The sequence below is a fragment of the Nicotiana tomentosiformis genome, chromosome 11 (genome assembly GCF_000390325.3).
Source record: "Nicotiana tomentosiformis chromosome 11, ASM39032v3, whole genome shotgun sequence".
Lineage (NCBI taxonomy): Eukaryota > Viridiplantae > Streptophyta > Magnoliopsida > Solanales > Solanaceae > Nicotiana > Nicotiana tomentosiformis.
Window position 1 is genome coordinate 14736895 of NC_090822.1, and position 23359 is coordinate 14760253.

General features: G+C 33.4%; 4 protein-coding genes across 4 annotated transcripts; 3 read left to right on the forward strand and 1 right to left on the reverse strand.

Annotated features, from left to right (window-relative positions):
* On the reverse strand, window positions 1-1116 carry LOC104085850 (protein FAR-RED IMPAIRED RESPONSE 1-like). The gene has a single exon (XM_009589966.1). It carries the CDS (start codon window positions 1114-1116, stop codon window positions 1-3), a length of 1116 nt encoding a protein of 371 aa, XP_009588261.1.
* A 13856-nt stretch (window positions 1117-14972) lies between these two features.
* On the forward strand, window positions 14973-16101 carry LOC104085851 (F-box/kelch-repeat protein At3g23880-like). Its single transcript, XM_009589967.1, has 2 exons — window positions 14973-15632; window positions 15709-16101. The coding sequence occupies exons 1-2, from the start codon at window positions 14973-14975 to the stop codon at window positions 16099-16101; spliced, it is 1053 nt and encodes a 350-aa protein (XP_009588262.1).
* Window positions 16102-17974: 1873 nt separating this feature from the next.
* Window positions 17975-18598, forward strand: LOC138901066 (uncharacterized). Its single transcript, XM_070188793.1, has 2 exons — window positions 17975-18277; window positions 18359-18598. The coding sequence occupies exons 1-2, from the start codon at window positions 17975-17977 to the stop codon at window positions 18596-18598; spliced, it is 543 nt and encodes a 180-aa protein (XP_070044894.1).
* A 797-nt stretch (window positions 18599-19395) lies between these two features.
* On the forward strand, window positions 19396-20049 carry LOC138901067 (uncharacterized). Its single transcript, XM_070188794.1, has 2 exons — window positions 19396-19705; window positions 19790-20049. The coding sequence occupies exons 1-2, from the start codon at window positions 19396-19398 to the stop codon at window positions 20047-20049; spliced, it is 570 nt and encodes a 189-aa protein (XP_070044895.1).
* Window positions 20050-23359: the final 3310 nt, after the last annotated feature.

Genomic DNA, 23359 nt, shown 5'->3' on the forward strand with positions numbered 1-23359 from the left:
TCAATCCCTTCCATCTAAGTTATATTTTGCAATATAATCAGTCCATCTTCTCTCAAACTCAGCAACGTTAATGCTATCAAGGACTAAAGCCTTAAATTCTGCCTTTGAAATCTTACCATCAAGAACTCCGCTTAACTTCATAGGCAACTTTGCGAATATGTGCCATATACAATATCTATATACCGTATTTGGCATCAATGCATTGATGGCAGCCTTAATAGTATCACATTGGTCAGTCATGATAGCTAATGGACAAACATTGTTTAGAGCCCCAAGCCATGTAGAGAGCACCATTTTGTAACTTGTTATATCCTCACTAGACATAAGAGCACATCCCAAAAGTATGGACTGCCTATGCTGATTGACACCAACAAATGAAGCAAATGGCATATTGTATCGATTCACAAGGTATGTGTTATCAAGGAATATTACATCATGGAACTCCTCATATGCAACCTTAGAGTGTGAATGAACCCATACAACATTACGAAGTCGACCAAAACTATCCACATCTACATAGTAGTAAAATTCCCTATCTTTTTGCCGCATGTCACTGAAGAACTTGAGTAATGATTGTGCGTCCCCTTCTTGCAACTGAAGCTTTCTACTCTTCAAAATATACTTTCTACAATCCTTTGGTGTACAACCCAGATTTTCGGGGCTACCAGCAAGTACTTCAGCGACTCTTATATTTTTTGAGGGTCTTAAGCCAACAATATCTTTGGCTACAATAGTTCTCTTAAGAGACTTACTAAGCGATCTGTGTCCAGCCATCAATCGCGATAGTGTTGGTTCCAATTGATGATTATATTTTTTAACCACCTTTGAAACACGCCATGAACCATTCTCCTCCAAAATTCTATTTATTCTAGCACGACAGTTCCTCATCTTGGTAACATGCTTATTCCTTGGTTTCTTAGACCTATCACAACCATATTGCACATGCCTAACAATATCACTACCTTTTTTGTTTGATGTTCTTTTGACAATGCAAAACCCTGATAATCTTGCATGTTCTTTGTAAAAATCAAACATAATATCCTTATTACTGAACCGCATCCTAGTAATTGTACCAATTACTAGATCTTCTTCATTGAACTCATTAGATATTTCCATGTCCTCTCAACCTTCTCCCTCTTCCTCTAAATAATGGTCGTCGTCGTCGTTGTCGTCAACATGATCTTCTCCATCATTGAAGTTGCCGTCTGAATCAATGTTGACCGACTCATCTTCATTCATCAAATTGTCGTCCGAATTCAACCCCAATGATATGTGTAATGTATTCCTTAGTTGCTCCGACCTAGTTTCTAGGCTGTTATTCGGGTTTAATGGCTCCAAACTAGTTTCTAGGTTAGCATTCATGTTTAGGTTAGGGGAAGGGTGGTGAATTATGTGGTTAATAAAAGCTCTCTTAACATAAGTATATGGTATAACAAGGTATACCGTATAAATGAAAAAAATAATATTATGGATACATACTAGACTTTTGATCTTCCCATCCGTATAAATTGTATTTTAAAAAAAAAACGTAATAGTATAGGTATACATATACGAAGGCTTTTGATCTTCCCATGCATGAAAGAATGATGATTTATGGGATCAATATTTTGGGATAATCAATAGTTATAAACTAATTTTGGAGGAAAAAATGGCTATTAAGCCAAATCTGAAATGAAGGGCTTTACTGGTATTTCACCAGTGTGGCCATCGTTGGGCCACGGTGAGTTTGGCCAAATAGCGGCACTCTTATATTTTCCTAACAGCAGTTATTATCTCAATTGAATAGCGACGTGGAACTATGAGTGGTATCATCAAGTTACTGCCAAGAAATTAAGCAAAATGACTGCTTCCGTTTTCTTCGGAAATTTTGAAAGAAAGACCACAACCGTTGTCCCAATTATTAGCATACCATTGTAAGGAGATTAAATAATAACCCTTCTGCAATTTATAATCATGTACACATAAGTTGATGGAGGTACATTTATATAACTTTTCCTCCACAAAAAAATTTCCCTCATTATTGTCTTAGTTATTATGTCTATTAATTATAGTATAATTATTGATTCCCACATCTTACGATGTCATCCTTGCTATTGATATGAAAAAGGCATAGCAAAATAACTATTCCCTCCGCCTCATATTATTATGTGTCGTATTTCTCTTTTCACTACTAGAAATTCGGTCAAAACTGACCGCGGCAAACTGACCGATTTCGGTCGGTCAAAAAACCGACTGAAGTCGGTCGGTATTTTAAAATATTTTATTTTTACGAAACCGACCAACTACGGTCGATTTGTTTTTATGCAAAAATGCGGGAAATTATTTTGGCGTCCCGCAAAATTTATTATTTTAAGAAACCGACCAACTTTGGTCGGTTTTTCATATAAAATAAATTAAAATTAATATTCAAAAAATCGACAGAAATCATTTGGTTATATCAGTCGGTCATTTTAAAAAACCTACCGATTTCAGTGGGTAAATTTATATTTTTAATAAAATCGACCGAAATCGGTTGGTTATTTTCGCGCGAAAATATAATTAAAGAGTACAAATAAAATAAAAGATATTCTTAAACCAAAATGTACTAATGGTCTAGTGGTAGAATAGTATCCTGGCACAATGCATTTTTTAATTCTTAAACCAAAATGTACCAATTGGACGCTTGTGAAATTTTATTGACCGACCGAAATCGGTCGAAAATTATGACGAACTTCGGTCACTATTTATTACCGACCAGCCTAATTTCGACGAATTAAAGTCGGTCAAAAATTGGTCATTTTTTCAGTTTTTTGACCGATTTCGGTCGGTATTTCTGGACGGATTTAGGCAGTTTTCTAGTAGTGTTTGCACGCCCCTTAAGAAATATTAATTAGGGAAGGGGTTAGACTATTCTACCCTTATTTATATCTTAAGCTATAATCTCTCTTTATTGAATATTTATTCTATTTATGTGTTATTTCTATCTTCAAGAACAATTATTACTAAGGGTAAAAAAGAAAAAAAAATTAATTTTGTCTTGAATTTCTAAAGTAATAAATAATTTGAGATAACTAATTTTAGTAACGATAACTATTAATATGAGACGGAGAGAGTAGTACCTGGAGCGTTCTTTCTTCAACAAGTAGACACAGCAATGAAAATAACTCAAATAGCTTGCTTCTCTGCCGCCGTCAAATTCCCTACCCAAATTCCCTTTTAACTCCTATTAGTATTAGAACCCGTGCGATGCGCGGATAATATTTGAAAAATATTAATTATGTCCAACGATAGTCTGACTTTGTTTAGCATATTAAATCATATTATTTTAACAAAATCGAGAATTTTGTATCTTAATGCAGTGTACTCAAAAACAAAATAATGAAATTAAAGAAAACTAATTACATAGTCATTAATTGACTATTGTATTTCTTATTTTAATTTATTACCTTTTTGGATATTTCATATTATTACATTGATATAAAAGTTTCTATTAATGGCTTAGTATCCTTGTCCATTACCATTTTATATATCATCGATATATATTTTTCTTTCTCCTATTTCTTTAATTTTTAAAATTTTATTATATTGCTAATATTTTTTTTAAATATTTAAATATATAAATAATAATTTTGTATTTCATTATTTTATTTTATTTTTAAATATGAATATCCTAGCATTTTCTCTATCCCCCGTTTTGTATATTTGTTATACTATGATATATTGGTTTTCCTTATATATTCTTTTATCTAATGTTTTAATAATTTTTTATTTTGTATTATGTCAATTAAAAAAATATTTTTTCTTCTATTTTATTTTAATTATTAAAAAATTTCTATATGAGAAATTTCATTATATGTCTAATACTTTACTATGTTGCTCAAAAAATTTATTATTCAATATTTTTATTTTTGACTTTACTTATTGAGATTCGAGTTATGTAATATTATCCATTGTATGTTGTTGCTTATCACAAATCAAAAATAATTTCTTATCAAAAACTAAAATAAGTCTTATTCTTTCAACCTTTTAAACCATGTTAGTTCGTTGTTGCATTATGCAATACTTAGTCTAACTCTTAAATTTAATTTGTTTTCACACTCTTATTTTATAGCTAGAAATTCATTCATTATGTAAAATTCAATCGGTTGAGAAGGTTAAAAAAGGGTAAAAAGTAGAAGAAAATTAGGTAAAGCTATGACAGAACAACGCAAAATAATTTTTATTTAAAAGTAGTTTGACCTTTCTTTTTGTAGATGTACAATAATTTTGTAACTGTTGAAGTACTACTATTTAAATAATAAAAAAAGTAGTAAAAATAAATAAATATTATGAATAATTGTACTCCTGTTATACCAAATAAATAACGTTCTTTTATTTGCAAAAGCAAAAAAATTACACAAAAAGGTTTGAAGATAAGCAAATAAGAATTAAGTCATAGTAAAGACGAATTACAAACTCAATTCGACATCTTTTCTATACATAGATGGATCTGCCTTGCTTTCTCATTCCCGGAAAGAAGAGTATATACACATGAGTTTAAGCTCATACTCCCTAAAATCTCTCCTAAGAATATTCTAAAAATATCATATTCCTATAATATATCATATAATATCACATCTCTAACAAATATAGACACACAATATATGATTACTATATTTACAATTTTACACATTTACAGATCATATCTATAAGGTCCACTAAATTTAAAAAAAAAAAAAAAAATAATATATATATATATATATATATATATATATATATATATATATATATATATATATATATATAAAATCAATAAGGTTCGCTAAATTTCTTTTGGCACGGCATCACCTTTCGTACTTTTACACTCTATGAAAATGGCATGGCATCACCCTTCGTGCTTTTACACTCACAAATGGCACGGCAATACCCTTCGTGCTTTTACACTCACAAATAGCACGTCAACACTCTTCGTGCTTTTATACTCACAAATGGCACGGCAACACCCTTCGTGCTTTTACACTCTTCCTTACTATGACAATGATATTATGAATAATTAAAATGACACGGCATCACCCTTCGTGCTTTTACACTCTTCCTTACCATAAAAATAATAATATAAATTCGGAAGAGTATTTAAATACGGGGATATACACTTATCAATCAATTCAATACCAGAATACCGACTTCACCTTCCAAAATATTCAGCAATAATTAAATGAATAATAATTTCACGACTAATGATCAAATAATCAATAATAAACTTAACCAAAAATATCTTAATTAAATAGATAATTATTCACAATAAATAAATTTTACCCGCATGCTTTGACTCAACCACAACGCATAAGTACTCGTCACCTCACATATACGTTGTAACCGCACATTAAATCATGTAGCAAATAGACAAATAAGTCCTACTCCCTCAAGTCAAGGTTAACCACAACACTTACCTCACTTGCAACCAAATTTAAGAATCCAATAAACCTTTGCCTCGCGAATTCGTGTCCGAAATCTTCAAACCTAGTCATAAACAATTCACTATACTCAATACAAATCGTAGGAATTAATTCCAAATGAATTTACTAATTTTCTCAATTAAAATTCAAAATTCATCTCAAAAATCAACAGTGGGGCCCATGTCTCGAATCTCGGAAAAACTTACGAAATGCGAACACCCATTTCGAGATGCGTCCAACCATACAAAAATTACTAAATTTCGATGTCAAATGGACTTTCAAATCTAAATTTTTCGTTTTTGAAAAGTTTTAATAAAATTTCAATTTCTTGCATCTAAATCCGAAATAAGTGATGAATATAGACATGAATTTATGAAATATAAATACTTTTGGTTATAGAATACTCACCCAATTCAAAATCGTGAAAAACCCCTTTGGAATCGCCAAAATCCGAGACTTAAAATGTATAAAAATGAGAAAAATCTCAGACTCTTCGATTTATACACTGCCTAGGCATTTTAGCACCTGCGGTGCCTGGGCTCGCACCTTCGCATCCGCTTTTGTGGAAGGAGTTTCGCTTCTGCGAACCTCACTTGCCCAGCCTTCGCTTCTGCGATGCTTAGGGCCGAATTTGCGGCCGCGCTTTTGCGCAAAAATGGCCACACCTGCGATGATCCCAGGCTAGCCCAATCCCGCATCTGTGATGGAAGGCTCGCTTCTGCGAGCTCGCACCTGCGATGGAAACTCCGCCGTTACATCAGATGGCAGAAACTTTCAGATTTCGTTCTAAGTCCAAATTCGATTCGTTAACCCTCCGAAACTCACCCGAGGCCCCCGGGACCTCAACCAAATATACCAACAAGTCCTAAAGCATAACACGGACTTACTCGGGGTCTCAAATCACATCAAATAACATCGAAATTACAATTCACATCTCAATTCGAACTTTTGAGTTTCAAACTTTTCAATTTACAAAACTTGTACCGAAATATGTTAAATGAATCCAGAATGACTTCAAATTTGGCACACAAGTCATAAATGACATAATAGAGCTATTCAAATTTTCGGAATCGGATTCCGACCCCGATTTTAAAAGATCAAATCCGTGGTCAAACTTTTGAAAATCTTTAGCCTTTAAATTACTAGTTTCCGTTAAATGGTCATAACTTGAGTTAGGAACCTCCAAATTAAATTGCGGGCATACGCCCAAGTCCCAAATCACGTTACGGACCTACCGGAACTGTCAAAATACTGATCCAGGTTTGTTTGCTCAAAATGTTGACCAAAGTCAACTCAATTGAGTTTTAAGGCTCTATTTCACATTTTAATCCATTTTCACATAAAAACTTTCCGAAAAATTATACGGACTACACACGCAAGTCGAGGAATGATAAATAGTACTTTTCGAGGTCTTAAAATACATAATTAATTATTAAATTTAAAGATGACCTTTTGAGTTATCACAATATCGGACACAAATAAGGCTAGATACAACAAAGCTTGTACTGCTTTTTATTATTTATTTTTCAAATATAGAATCATTATTTGAACTTAAAAGGAATGTGTAAGATACAAAATAAAAATTTAATTGATTCTCTCTAAAAAAGGATACCTACCATAACTTAATTATACACAAAACTTTAATTAAATATACCTACAATAATGTATATTGTACATAAATAAGGTTAAATACAAATCTTGTACTAAATAAGCTACTTTATGTTATTTAGTTTTTGAATTAAAATCTATAATAAATAATATAATATAGTTCTGATTAGTCAACAGACGTCAAATATATTTTCTATCATAATTAAAAAAACAATTCTTATCAACTACTACTTTAATTAATTATGTTTTCATTTATAATTTTAAATTATCATTGTTGTCTTAAAATTGCCAAGTGGCTTTATTTTAACTTGCCACTTGGTTTAACCACACTGCAAACTACCCAACCTTTAATATAATATAGATAGATATTTTAATTAATTATGTTTCCATTTATAATTTCAAATTATCATTGTTGTCTTAAAATTGCCAAGTGGCTTCATTTTAGCTTGCCACTTGGCTTAACCACATTGCAAACTACCCAACTTTTAATATAATATAGATATAGAAAATTTTGATAATATTTTTAAGTATTGTAAATTTACTCTATTTTATTTTCTAAACTTATGATTTATAAATATCCTCACATTATCTCTAATTTATTTTTATTATTCAATATTTTTATTTTTTGATATTATCTATTAGACTTGAGTTACGTGGATTTATCCATATTATGACTTTTCTTATCACAATATAAAAATATTTCTCATCTCAAATTTAAATAAGTTTTACCCTTTTTGTCTATGATAAAACAAATCTGAATTTTTATTTTTTCTCTATTTATTCTTTATTTTTGATATTATATTATTCAATACCTAATATTATTACATTGTCATGTGAATTTTTATTAGCTTGTTTGAATTTAATAACTATTTCTACCACACTCATTATAATATAATATAGATAAAAATTAAATAACTTCCTCATCTCAAATTCAAATAATTTTTATCATTCTATTTTCTAAATTGGATCGCATTTTCAAAAAATTATGTTATTCTTTCAAACTTAAACTAACTGCACTCAATTCAAATATTAATCATACAAAAATATTTTCTTAATTGTTTGAACACATTATATCTAAATGTTGTAGTAATATTTACGTATAAAATATTCATTTGCCCGATTTATCAATATTAATATGACTTTATTATTCCTGTTATTAAAATAATTTTTACTGATTATTTTTTTTCTTACCTTATAAATAATTTTTATACTTTATGTAAGATCTTATTTTGCTGCTTGAATTTATTTAATTTTTAAACTCAATAAATCTGAATATCTTAAGTAAAATTTAGTTTTATTTATATTTTAACTTACTCCAAAGTATAAATAGTCATAGGCTATCTCAATTTACGTATTTCTATATTTTTTATTTTTTCTATTATAATTTTTAATTAATTTTTTACCTCCATATTTCTAGCTAATATAGAAAAAAATCTATGAGTGGATCAATATATAGATATAGATACCAATATACATATAAATATAGATATATAGATTAGATTTGTCTAAGATCTGTTTAGATTATGTATAAAATTTATTAAACTACTTCCATTAATTATGTTTCCATTAATATTTTCTAATTATTAATGTCGTCCTAAAATTGCCAAGTGGTTTCATTTTAGCTTTCTATATTTGTTATTTTTTTCTATTATAGTTTTTTAATTAATTTTTTACCTCCATATTTCTAGCTAATATAGAAGAAAATCTATGAGTGAGTCAATATATAGTTATAGATACCAATATATATATATATATATATATATATATATATATATATATATATATATATAGATTAGATTTGTCTAAGATCTATTTAGATTATGTATAAGATTCATTAAACTGCTTCCATTAATTATATTTTCATTTATAATTTTTAATTATTAATGTTATCCTAAAATTACCAAGTGATTTCATTGTAGCTTGCTACTTGGCTTAACCACAATACATACTACCATCTTTTTAATATAATAAAGATTTTTTCTTTGTTGGACTCTTTATAATAAACAAGACCTTAGAACTTCTGGAACGTGAGGTGAGTTATGCCCACTATTTGTTTTTTAATTATTGACCACCCAACCAAGTTAACTAATTTACCACCCATCATATATGTCATTAATTTTTGGTCCACTAATAAATTAATTAGTACACTATCTTATATATAATAATAAAAAAATTCCTTCCACTAGTTTAGTATTTGACCCAATAGTTATAAATAATAATTAATTCTCCAATCCCATTATTAATAGGATATAATTAATTTTAGGTTATTACAGTATCTAATTTAATTATTTAATTTAGCATAAACATTAAGAGCAGATAGTGTTTTTCCGAAAATGACATTATTTGTTTATTTTGTCCCTCTTCCTATCAACATCCCGTGCCAGTCACGCAATAGTTAATAGTCTTAACCTAAACGATACCAAGAAAATTGTTTATCACTTGATAGTTAACTATTTTCACAATTGAAAACTCAAGAAGTGCATTAGAACGTGTTAAGAAATCTACTCTTAAACTTTAATTTTTCCTAAAATTTATGCAACAACCCCTGAGTATGACATTAACCTTAATTTTGCTCCAACTAAGAAGGGAAATTGTAATAAGGTCACCAACAAGGTGTGATAGAGTGATAAGTATCAATTTATTCGATCCCTGAGTGTAAAGTCGTCTTTGCTAGGGAGCACTTTATCTCCAATGTGAGACTTTCTATTTCATGTGTCATTATTCTTTAATTAATCCTTATTCTTTAATTAGTCGTTTAAAAAGAATGACATCTTTTTATCTTCCTTTTATTTTTGCCCTTAATTATATACTTTTATATCACAAATATCTCATAATATGTTTAAAACTTAAAATATAAATTTTCTTTCTTCTTAAACTCCATAACAAATTAAACTACATCAAATAAATTAAATTGATAGACAAACAAATAATGAATTTCTATACTATTTCATAAAAGGTTACACGTATTTATTGTTGTTTTGAAAAAATGGAATTCGAAGGATCTAGAGAAATAGTTTGCCCATCCAAATAAGGAGTGATGATGGATTAAGAGACTAGAGAAATCCAAACTTGCCATTAAATCCTTCCAATGGGTAGTGTGAAAGCAATAGATATGATGTAACATATGATTACCTCCATTTTCAATGGAGTATTATTGGGCCATTGACATTTTCATTGACATTTTGGGAGTCTTGGAGCAACGGTAATCGATAAAGTTATCTCTGTATGACATGTAAGTCTTGGGTTTGAGTCGTGAGAATAATCACTAACACTTGCATTACGATAGATTGTCTATATCATTGAGGTGCGTCCCTTCTTCGGACACTGCATAGATGCGCCTCTTGAATATTGACACTTTAGGGCATTTCACTTGGGTGAAATAGAAGAGACATGATGTTTTATTTTCCCTCCGATGATGTAATGTAATGACATTAGATTTCTCCTTTTTGGTGCTTTTTGGAACCAAAAAGAAAAAGATAGTGAATCAAAGTTTAATATTTTGTTTCATATCTTGTCCTTAGAAAATCTCTTTCATGTTCGATGGTCCATGACACAGTATAGTTATTGATTGTGACGTACAAGTTGCAATATTGGGTCACTTTCAATAAGAGGCGTCCATTAAATAAAATTACTTGATATTCTGTTGGTAAGAATTTTTACTTTAATTTACGTATGAATTATGCTAGAGAGTAATTGAAAAATTATAACTGTTTCCCTGATTGCAATAATGTTACTCCCTTCATTTCTTTTTACTAGTTCCTTATACTAAAATGACTTTTCTTTTTTACTTATTCATTTTAGCAAATTATATAAAGTAAATATTTTTTAGGGATATATAAACCTTTAGAAAACTAATATATGAAGCGAAGTAGATTAACTAATTGTCTTGTGTTCATCATATATACCAACAAAGAAAGATAATTGGTAGCCACTGGATATGAAGAATGGGCAGGGTCACTAGCAACAAAATGTTGACTAGCTGAATTAATTCCTTTTTTTTTTTTCTTCTTCTGTCAAGTGTGAGTTGTAACTACCTGATCTATTTTCATAATCTTTTCTTTTTCTCAGTGTATACGGGTAAAACCGAGGGTAACATATATCCCGATTTCCCGCCGGGTCGAACGAAGCGAAGACATGACTGCATGGGATCAGAATCGAAGCCAGGGACTTCTCGTACCGGGAGCGAACAAAGTGCTCACCACTGGCCTGGCAAGACAACACTCCCCGGACCCGGGGCGAGCTCCTGAACCTCGGAAAGCACTACGAACGGTTGCACACGACTAACAGAAAACCGTGATATCCGCGCCCAACCGGATGTCCAGCGCGAATCTCGCCCGACGTAGGTAGCATATTAGTAATTGACGAGAAAGAAGGATTATTTTTACCTTTTTTAGAGTTGTACTAGGGATGAAACTCTCCTACTATATAAAGGGAAAACTTTTTCATTCAAGACATATTGGAACACGCGTATCAAAGCAATATAAACTTGTTTCTCTGCTTTATAGTTATTAAGAATTCCTTGTTTTAATCATAGTTCTTCGTATACATTTGGCTCCGAATCGAGGGTCCGGTCGAGGGTGGAACTATTGTTAAGCTAAAATCCGAACTTGGACTTAACGTCACAACTGGTTTGATTATTTATTTTATCTTTGATTCATTCATCTAACTTTCTTGATTACTTGTGTTGAATCAATCCACGTATCCTTAAAACCACGTACAAATTTAATTGTTATCCAATTTTAGGGTAAATACTCAGATCAGTGCAACTTGTTTGAAGTTATCAAACAAGTTGAAGTATTTGAATGTTTTAATATTATTATTATTATTATAACTTTTTTTCTCTTTATAATCATTATAAGCATCTTATTTGAATATTTTTTTAAAACAAGAATAAGCAGGTTGAGGAGCAAAAAAGCTGAACTTGACCTAATGCCATTTAGGGGATCAAAAGCCAAAATAAGCAATCTTCGTTTAGCTAGGGGTGTAAATGGATATCTGAAAATCGACTAAACCGACCGAACCGTACCACACCGAACCGATTTTTAGATTTTTTGTTAAGAAATCGTAGATTTTTATATAAATCTATAATCGCACCGATAATTAGGGTAGATTTTTTATTTTATAAAAATAAACCGAAAAAATACCGAACCGTACCGAATAAATTTTACATGTGAAAAATATATTATCTAGTAAGTTTAAAATTAATAGTGCATTAAAATTTTCTTTGGGAATTGAAATTATAAAAACTATTACAAGCCAACAAGTAATTAAACTCAAAATACTAATTCCTAAAATCTATTATGCTACATCTACTTAAACTAAGTTATTTTAAATATCTTTATTAGCAAGATACTAAGTATTCTAGCGATAATGAGTAGCAAATTACAATGTATTGAATATGTTTTCTTTCATATAATTTAGATTTATCTTTTTGAATATTTAATCTTTTATAGACTTTATTCTTGTGTCCCAACTTGATTAATATTTTTCCACTCATGTGATTTATATTTTCTTTGTCTTTGCTTGGTTTCTTTTACGTTGATGTACAATAGTTGATGGATCTATACTCTAGCCATCTTTCATTTTTATTAATTCATCACCCTTTAAACAGTAAAAATGACTAGAGAATTTTACTAAATTTTATAAAAGAACGTATATTATTGCATTCTACTTCTACCGTTGAATTTTACATGATATTTAAAAAAATATCGAAAATTAACCGAACCGTACCGATACCGAACAGAAATCGACATGATTATGACGGTTTCGAAAAGTCTAATTTTGGTTATATATAATAGAATACTCGAAAAATTGGTATGATATAAATTTTATAAAATAATCGGGCGAACCGAACCATTGACACCCCTACGTTTAGCTAAGGAATCTAGAGAGTGCATACAAAAATATTACGCGATACCTTTTAAGTGACACGCATGAAGTAAAAAATAGTAACTTAGCTTACTATATTTTATAAATACTAGTATTTGAAAATACTAAAGTAATAATTTAAAACTTACGCTTGAATGAAAAAAAAAAACACATTTAAAATTAAACTAAATTTAGTAAAATAGATTTAACTTATTAAAATTACGAACGAGGAATCTCTTTTGGTTGCTTGAATTCGAGGCTGACACATATTTGAATGGTGGAAAAGAGCATATCATTGGATTTTCGGCGTGGCCTAATTTTGTCCAATGATCTTTAGGATCCAAACCTTCATAAAAAAGAATCAAACAGAAAGATATTAAGTTCAGTGAAGATTCTCTCTTTTACGTCATTAATTAGTAAAGGCTCCCCTCACGCCCCCACCCCTCTCCACATTTTGGTTAATATGATTCAATAATAGTAATGTTTGAGAAGTTTTTAAGTTATGCACAACAATAAAAAGTCCTACTTTAAATTTACATGATAATTAAAAAGTCATATATATGATTTTTGTAAGTTTCCCAAAAATAAAATGACAAAAAATTACTTTGAAATCATTTTTCTTTACTTCCTGCAAATTGCTGAAAAATCCTTAATTTTTCAGAGGTCGAAGCACATAGAGCTATTCTAGGACTGAGGTCCAATGGGCCCATACCTTAAATTTGGGCCATTTTCTCCTCAGCCACAATATCTCCACAATAGTCCCGTACGAATATGGTTATAGTCAACCTCTTTGTAGCAACATCTTTCTATAATAACATCTTTCTATAACAACACTTTATTATAATAGTCAAGTTTTTATTGAAATTGATTTTTTATGTTATATTTTACCTCTTTGTGATAGCTTTTTTACTTTTAGCAACAACATCCATTTTTGTATTAGTATGCTCTTTGTAAAATACTTGTCTATAATGGTCATGTAGTATCTCTAAGATTACAACAATAAGTCTAGAGATTTTGACCAAATATGAAAGTGTTGATGAGAATCTCAACCTACTGCAACTTTTACTGAGATAGAAGATTCAACTGTTAAGTTCTTAGATTTCTTTCAAGGGAAAGCTATCAAATATCCTTTGCTAAAAATTTGGACATAAATCTTCGTCACTTTAAGTGTTATATCACTATTAAAAAACTAGCATCTATAAAAGAAGATACCATTATAGAGTTCTACCATCAATCTTGAAAGAATTTAAATTTAATTAAGTAGCTTTAAAATGTGTGCATTAGGGTTTATTAAATATGTGTATATTTAGTTGTAAATCTATTAATAATGTATTAGCTTTTTTAATATTTAATTATTAAAATATACATATCTTTTGAGATTTTGAATTTGAATAATTTTCTTATCTTTTATATGTAATACTAAAAACGAAAAACTTGATTTTTAGATAATTTTTGTCTACAACAGATAGGTAATATTTGAACGTCAAATATTATTGTAGGTGTATATTAACCATTCACCGTAAAAGCCAAAAATTATCGGAACCAACTAAGCTATTATATAGAGTATATGAATATTCGGAAGGGTTTTTCCTTTACTTGTTAGAGAAAAATAGTACTTAACAAAATTTACTCATTCGTGTTGACCTTAGAGTTACTCTTCCGCGCTGAAAACCCAAAACAAAAAACAAGCGTTTACTTCAAACGCCAAAAAGCTAATGGCAGATATACCCGACGAAATCACAATGATTATATTTTGGAATTTACCAGAATTACTAATTACGGGATAAAACACTAAAATTATAAAGATGTTCTTGTTCAAGCCTCTTCGCCTAAAAAATTCAATGTTAAAATTGCAAATAAAAATTTAGCCCAAATTATTTAATGTAAACCAAACATATAATTTATATTATACTTTAGTCCAATAAAATAAATATCTAGTAATAAAAGTATATTTACTAAATAATTCTACTATTATTTAATCCTCCTATTATAATTTGAACCCACAAGTTTATAAATAGGGCAATATAAACGCAGGGTACTCTTCCAAATCCCAGAAAAAAAAACATCTACTTAAAAAAACTGATGGCAGATATACCCGACGAAATTACTATCATCATTCTCTCGAATTTACCAGTAAAATCGCTCTTGCGATTCAAGTGTGTTTCTGAGTCATGGCGTTCTTTGATTTCAAGTCCAACATTTGAGCTCTCGAATCATCGACGAGAAAGAGCTATAACCGTGACGTATACACACTATTCAGTGTTGACAAGATGGTCTTTTGAGGAGAATTATAGACCCTTGTTCCGCTTCATAAACGAACAACTCACTTTGGAAGAGCTAAATTGTCCTTTAAAGGAAAAGGGTGGTGAGATTTCTGTGCCTTCTATAGATAATTGTATGTTTCGGGGTTCTTGTCATGGTCTTATACTTTTAAATTTCAAGCGACACCTTTTCTTGTGGAATCCTGCTACTCAATCTTGTACCAAAGTGCTTGACATTGACGACTTGACATTAAGAAAATATGGCAGTTTTATTACAACCGCTGCGTCCTGGGGACTTTGTTTTGACTCTTCCAAGAATGATTACAAGGTTGTGATGTTTATATACGACTCGGTTGCAATTGCTAGTCTTAAAACCAAGGAATGGAGGCGAGTCAAATTACCTTATGATGTCTGCTCTATGCATTCTGATGCTTGGATTACATTGCATGGACGATTGCATGGACGACTTCACTCTAAGACGGTAAGGCTCGATAAGAACAACGACCCCAAAGTAATTTGTTTTGATCCTATTACTGAAAAGTTCCATATGTTTCCAGTCCCTAAAGTCTAATTATCGAGGAGTTGGTTTAGATAATGTTATAGTTGGTTTAGGCGTTTTAGATGAATGTCTTTGTATGACTTGTCTGAAATCTTATAAGGGTTTTGAGATACTGATCATGAAGGAATATGGAGTAAAGGAATCGTGGACACCCTTATTTTTCATAAAGGATTTAGGAATAGGTCTTCTTTTTGGACTTGCAGCGCCTTTTATCGTGACAGAGAATGGAAAATTAGCTTTGATAATACGCGAACGAGATAGTCAGAGAATTGTTATATACAATCCTAAGGATGATAATATGCGAGACATTGTTGTCCACGGAAAGACATACTTATTTACATCTGTTATTACATATGTGGAAAGCTTGAGTTCGCCCGAAGGATACTACTAGCTAGGTATCTGTGCCTGAATAGCTGAGCAATACCACAATCAACAGTACGGATTCCAACTCTTGAAGCAAGTATCGTATCTAGTACTATATAGGTAGTTGTGCATTTATCCTTTTCTTCCCGATAGCATTGATATTATTCTCTTACTTTCTTATACATAGTATCGATATTATTTTCTTACTTTCTTATACTTACATCTTTATTACTGCAAGTTGTTTCTTTGCTTCAGCTTTCTTTTTATCTTGTTGTTGTTAGTATTGCTTCAGTAATGCTGGGATTATACTTTTTCTGAGCCGATGATCTATCCGAAACAGTCTTTCTACCTTCACAAAGTAGGGGTAGGACTTCATACACAGTATACCCTCCCCATCATACTGGATTTATTGTTACTGTTTTTTTTTTTTTTTTGGCGAAGAAAAAAATATTATGACATTCCTGTCTCCTATTCACAAAACTGCAAAAAAAAACTATAAACTAGCTTCCTAATTTGTGTAAGTATTCTATCCATGCTCTATCTTTAAATCTCTGTCTCCTATTTACAATATCATGTACTCGATGTTTTACATTCCTGCTTGACTTGAATAGACACAGTTTGTGGTCTGGGAACCCTATGATGCCACAGTATATTACTTTAATTTATATGCTTGGATAGCAATAACTTTGATAAAAGTCATACACAGAAAGATCTATCAAGGAGGACTGCAGCATACGCAGAGTTTTCTTTTTGATATACAGAACATATAATATCTTGTCATATACATCTATAATGTATTCCTTGATATACATGTAAAGGTGTAGATAATTTACCAAGGAGTCTTGTTATAATAATACCTTCATTTGTGACATGAATAGATTTTCTATTAATGCACTTTGAACTTGTTAGTGCAACGTAACTGTAGTTGAAATATTGATACACCAATCAATACATTTGCAGCATTATCACAAAGGATTAGAGAACTTCTTATTTACTATGTTTTCCTAATAAATTAAACCTTTCGGTTGTTCTGTTTCCTTAAAGATTTGATGCAATTATATGAATCGTATAGGTATAAGGAGTTCATTCAACATGGGAAATGGAATACACTACTAGAAATCCAGTAAATTTCGTTCGGCGGCTACTGACTGACTTTGGTCGGTCCAAAAAAGCGACCATTTTTCCGTCTAGCGCAGACGGAAACTACCCAAAAAATATTTTAATTTTTTTTAAATGACATACCGACAAAAGATGGTCGGTAATAATTGGCGCAATTACCCCGAAAAATATTACCGACCGAAATCGGTAGGTAAATTGGTCAAACATTTGACCGCAATGGTCAGACTTGCTTAGTCAAAGCACTTTTTGTTTACCGACCAACATCAGTCGGTTAACTGGTCCCACATTTTTAAATTTTAATAATTAAATTATTATTTAAAATATTTTATAAAATTTATAGTTCAAGTTACTGACCAAAGTCGGTCGGTTATTACAAGAGGACCTTTTACCGACAAACTTTGATCGGTAACTGTAATTTCTGAAAACTAACCGACCAATGTCGGTCCATTTATAGGTGAAATATGACCACATTAAAATTTACTATAAATAATATACATGTAATCCATGTGCCACTTCATTTTGTAATACAAACAATGAATGCACTAACAGATACTATAATAAGCTATATATAGTTAAAGTAGTACAACGAAGTGTGTGTGTGTCTATATATATAGCCACATCTAAGTATGCGAAGCCCTAGGGCTAGATTATCGATTTTTTTAGGGGGAGAAGCAATAATCTAATTAGTATATATAATTGATCATCGTCCACATTAGAGCGACGTCTGAGGGTATGATGATGTGCATGGTGGCTTTGATTTTGGAGATAGAAACGGATGAGGAATGTCTCTGCTGGAATTTGCTAGAGCATTTGATTTTGTGATAACAAGCTCGAGTTTCCCGAAGAAAAGGGAGCACTTGGTCACCTTCCGGAGCTCGGTGGCCGAGACTCAGATTAATTATTTACTCTCCAGAAAGTCCGATAGAGGTCTTTGCATGGATTGCAAGGTCATCCTGAGTGAGAACCTCTCGACCCTTCATAGGATCCTGGTCATGGACCTTGAGATCACGAGGAAGAGGGTGATGTATAGCCAACATAGGATAGAGTGGGGAGCCTTGACGGAAGCTAAAGTGCAGGAGTTGGAGGTCAAGTTGGTGACTATTGGGGGCTTGGAGGAGTAGTGGAGACGCAAGCACTATGTGGACCACGACTGCACAGTGCATTAGGGAATCCGCGAGAGAAGTATTAGGCGTCTCAAAGGGTCACTCTGGTGGTGGAATAGAGAGGTTCAAGGAAAAGTGAAAATCAAGAAAGCAGTGTATCTGAAGCTAGTAGAAAGTGTAGACGAGGAGGAGAAGAGGGCGAATATGGAGCATTATAAGTTGGCTAAGAAAGAGGCAAAGCTAGCAGTTACGGCGGCCAAGACTGCAACTTTTAGTCGTTTGTATGAGGAACTCGAGGGCTGAGGTGGGGATAAGAGATTGTTCAGGTTAGCCAAGGCACGAGAAAGGAAGGCGCGTGACTTGGACCAGGTGAAGTGCATCAAGGACGAAAAAGGTAGAGTTTGTTGGATGAGGGGATTATCCCTCAGAGATGGAAGATCTACTTCCATAGTCTCTTGAACGAGGAGGGGGACAAGAGCATTGTACTGGGTAATTTGGAACTCTTTGGGAGTCGTTGTGACTTTGGGTATTGTTGGCAGATTAGAGTTGATGAAGTTGAGGGGGCTATGCGTAAGATGAGCAGGGGCAAAACGACCGGGCCGGATGAAATCCCGGTGGAGTTTTGGAAGAGCGCGAGCAAGGCAGGCTTGGAGTAACTCACTAGGTTATTTAATGCCATTTTTAGAACGAAGAAGATGCTTGAAGAGTGGAGGTGGAGCACGATGGTTCCTGTATACAATAACAAGGGTGATATCCAAAATTACAATAATTATCGGGGTATCAAGCTGCTTAGCCATACTATGAAAGTCTGGGAGAGAGTGGTAGAGCTAAAGGTGAGGAGGTGTGTATCTATTTCTGTGAACCAGTTTGGATTTATGCCGGGGCGTTCGACTACAGAAGCCATCCACCTGGTTAGGTAATTGATGGAGCAGTATAGGGAGAGAAAGAAGGACTTGCATATGGTATTCATCGACTTAGAAAAGATTTATGATAAAGTTCCGAGGGAGGTTTTATAGAGATGTTTGGAGGATAGAGGTGTACATGTTGCCTACGTCAGGTTGATTAAGGACATATATAATGGAGTAAAGACCCGAGTGAGGATGGTGGGTGGGGACTCAGACCATTTTTCGGTTAGGGTGAAGAGGTGTGTGTCTATTTCTGAGAACCAGTTTGGGTTTATGCTGGGGCGTTCGACTACAGAAACCATCCACCTAGTTAGGAGATTGATGGAGCAGTATAGGGAGAGAAAGAAGGACTTGCATATGGTGTTCATCGACATAGAAAAGGTGTACGATAAAGTTCCGAGGGAGGTTTTGTGGAGATGTTTGGAGGCTAGAGGTGTACCTGTTGCCTACGTCAGGTTGATTAAGGACATGTATAATGGAGTAAATACCCGAGTGAGGATGGCGGGTGGGGACTCGGACTATTTTTCGGTTATGATGGGGTTGCATTAGGGGTTTGCACTCAGCCATTTTTTGTTTGCTCTGGTGATAGACATACTAACGCGCCACATCCAAGGGGAGGTGCCGTGGTGCATGTTATTTGCAGATGATATTGTATTGATTTGCGAGATGCGAGCTGGTTTGAAGGCGCAATTAGAGGAATGGAGGCAGACCATGGAATCTAAAAGTTTCAAGTTGAGCAGGACCAAGACAGAATACTTGGAGTGTAAGTTCAGTGGCGAGACTCAAGGAGGGGAAGGGGAGGTGAAGCTGGACTCACAGGTCATCCCTAGGCGAGGGAGGTTTAAGTAACTTGGGTCTATTATTTAGGGGGATGGGGAGATTGATAAAGATGTCACACATCGTATTGTGGCGGGATGGATGAAATAGAGACTCGCTTAAGGTATTTTGTGTGATAAGAAGGTGCCACCGAAACTTAAGGGTAAGTTCTACATAGTGGTGGTCAGACCAACGATGTTGTATGGGGCTGAGTATTGGCCAGTCAACATCGCTCATGTCCAGAAGATGAAGTTAGCGGAGATGAGTATGTTGAGATAAATGTGCGGGCAAACTAGGTTAGATAGGATAAGAAATGAGGTTATTCACGACAAGGTGGGTGTGTCCCCTATTGAGGACAAGATGCGGGAAGCGCGACTTATGTGGTTTGGTCATGTGAGGAGGAGGTGTACAAATGCCCCGGTGAGGAGGTATGAGAGGTTGACATTGGAGGGCCTATGGAGAGGTAGAGGTAGGCCAAAGAAGAGGTGGGGGGGAGGGGGAGGTGATTAGGCAAGACATGGCACAACTTCAGCTGACCGAGGACATGATCCTTGATAGGAAGGTATGGATGTCGAGGATTAGGGTAGTTGAGTAGGTAGTATAGAGTGTTCATAACAGTAGTATTGACACGCAGTCTCGCTTTCTGTTGGTAGTAAAATTTTATGCCTAACCGTTGTTTTCTTTCATTGTTGATCACCTTACTGTCTTGTTGTTTTTATTCTGCTTTTATATGGATTTTTGGTACTGTCCCTTCTTGTCTATATTTTCATTAATGTGGTGCTTATGCTTTCCTGAGCCGAGGGTCTATTGGAAACAACCTCTCTATCTTCACAAGGTAGGGGTAATGTCTGCGTACACACTACCCTCCCCAGACCCCACAGTGTGGGATAATACTGGGTATGTTATTGTTGTTGTTGTAATTGATCATCATCAAATATAGCTATTTGAATAATGATTAAACTGATTCATCGACTTATAACTTAGAAATTAAAATTAACTTAGATGAATCGATGAATATTAAAAACAAAACGTCTCGACTTATATCGAATAATCTATATCATGCATTATTAGTTATGAACGAATGAAATATAGAATAATACAAAACTTCTTTGACATGTATATATGTATCATAAATTAAATGTAATGACCCGACCGGTCGTTTTGAGTATTTATACTTCGCTCGGTGGTTTGAGGGCATGATTAGCTCCGTATAATATATTATGACTTGTGTGTATCGTCGGTTTCTGTTTTCGGCTGATTCAGAATTAGTTTGGAAGCATAAATTTCATGTTTGAAGCTTTAAGTTGGAAGAGTTGACCAAGTTTGAATTTTAAGTATTTGACTTTGGATCATAATTTTGATGGTTCCGTTAGGTATGGATGGTGATTTTGGACTTGGGCGTATGCCCAGATTTGCAGTTGGATATTTCTAGAAGGTTTCAGTACTATTTGGCAAAATTTGGAAATTTGAAGGTTTGGAATGTTCATAAGTTTGACCGGGAGTTGTACTTTAATGATATCGGGTTCAAATTATATTTTTGGAAATTGGAATAGTTTCGTTATGTCATTTGGTACTTGTGTGCAAAATTTGATTTCATTCTGAGTTGATTTGATATGGTTCGGCACTAGATTTGAAAATAGAAAGTTCAAAAGTTCATTGAGTTTGATTCAAGGTGTGATTCATTGTTTCGCCGATGTTATGTGTGATTTGAGGCCTCGATTAAGTCCGTGTTATGTATTGCAACTTGTTGGCGTGTTTGGACGGGGCCCCGAAGGTCTCAGGTGAGTTTCAGATGGGTTTCGGCTCATTTTGGCACTGCTGTGTTTGGCTAATTTCAGGTGTTTCAGTTCTTCATTGCGCTTGCGTGTAGGAGGCCACGATCGCGTAAGGTATTATGAGAGTTGGGTGATTTATTCATCGCGTTCACGTATGTCATGTCGTGTTCACAGAGCTTTGGTCTGTTTGGGGGTCACGTTCGCATGGTCTTTATCGCGATTGCATAAGGCATTTTGTTTTGGCGCTAGAGTTTATTCTTCGCGATCACGATGGGTATGTCTGTTCAGTGGATTATAAGTACTCTATTTCGAATGTTTCGAGCATTTTATCATATTTTGAGCCATGGAGCTTGGATTGAGGTGATATTTGAGACAATTTTCACCACATGGAATGGGATAAGTGTTTTCTACTCGGTATTGATTTTATTCCGTGATTCCATCTTTGTTTTTGGCATTTGATTGATGATTTCAAAAGAGAAATTAGGGGCTTTGGTCTAAACCTTCATAAAGTGAATTTTTGAGTTTTGAACATCAATTTAGAGTCGGATTTGAGTGGAACTAGTATAGTTGGACTAGTAATTGAATGAGTTGTTAGATTTTGTGAGTTTTGTTGGGTTCCGAGGTGCGAGTCCGGGTTTGAATTTTTTATTGACTTTGGTATTTTGATTAAATATTCACCCTTTATCGATTGGGTTTATTTCCTTTGACATTATTTGATTTTCTTGAGTTGCTTTTGGCTAGTTTTGAGCCGCTCAGAAGTCGGTACGCGCGGGATGAATTTTCTAGAGTATTATTTGGCTTGCTTGAGATTGGATTTGGCTTGTTCGAGGTAAGTAACATATCTAAGCTTGGATTTGAGGGTATTTAACATTGGGAACTATATTATAATAGATGTATTGAGGTGACACACATGCTAGGTGACGAGCATGTGGGCGTGCACCGAGGAAATCATGATTCTAGTTGACTATTAGACTATGGCCAGACTTGTTTTGCTGTTATATTTTGTTACATCCATGTTCTCCATACTTGTTTGATTATATGAGCTGTGAATCATGTTAAAAAGCATGTTCAGACTATGCACTTATTTGGTTGAGACCTAATGAAGGTATTTCTGTTGTTTTGAGTTATCTGTTATAACTGTAATTATATACTCAGTCATGATTCTTCATTTGCATATCATATCTCAATCTCTGTTCATCACTCATTGCTACATCACATGTTATCGTTATTTGGGCTGAGTGGTACGGGATTGTGAGCTTTTGAGACTTGAGAGATGGATGACTAAGGTGGGCCCGAGAGCTGTATTGTGAGTGATATTTATGGGATAGGGATGCAAGCCGCAATAGTGATATTTCTGGATCGGGCTGCGCGCCGCAGCAGTAAAATTTATGGGATCGGGCTACACGCAACAACAGTTATTATGGGATCGGATTGCACGCCGCAACATGCCATATTGGCTTTATTAGCGCTTGGGCAGGATCCGCCCCTTTGGAGTCTGATATACCAGTAGTGAGCGTAGGTACAGAGTTCCAAGTGATTTAGTGTCGAGTGCCGAGTGATTGAGCGTA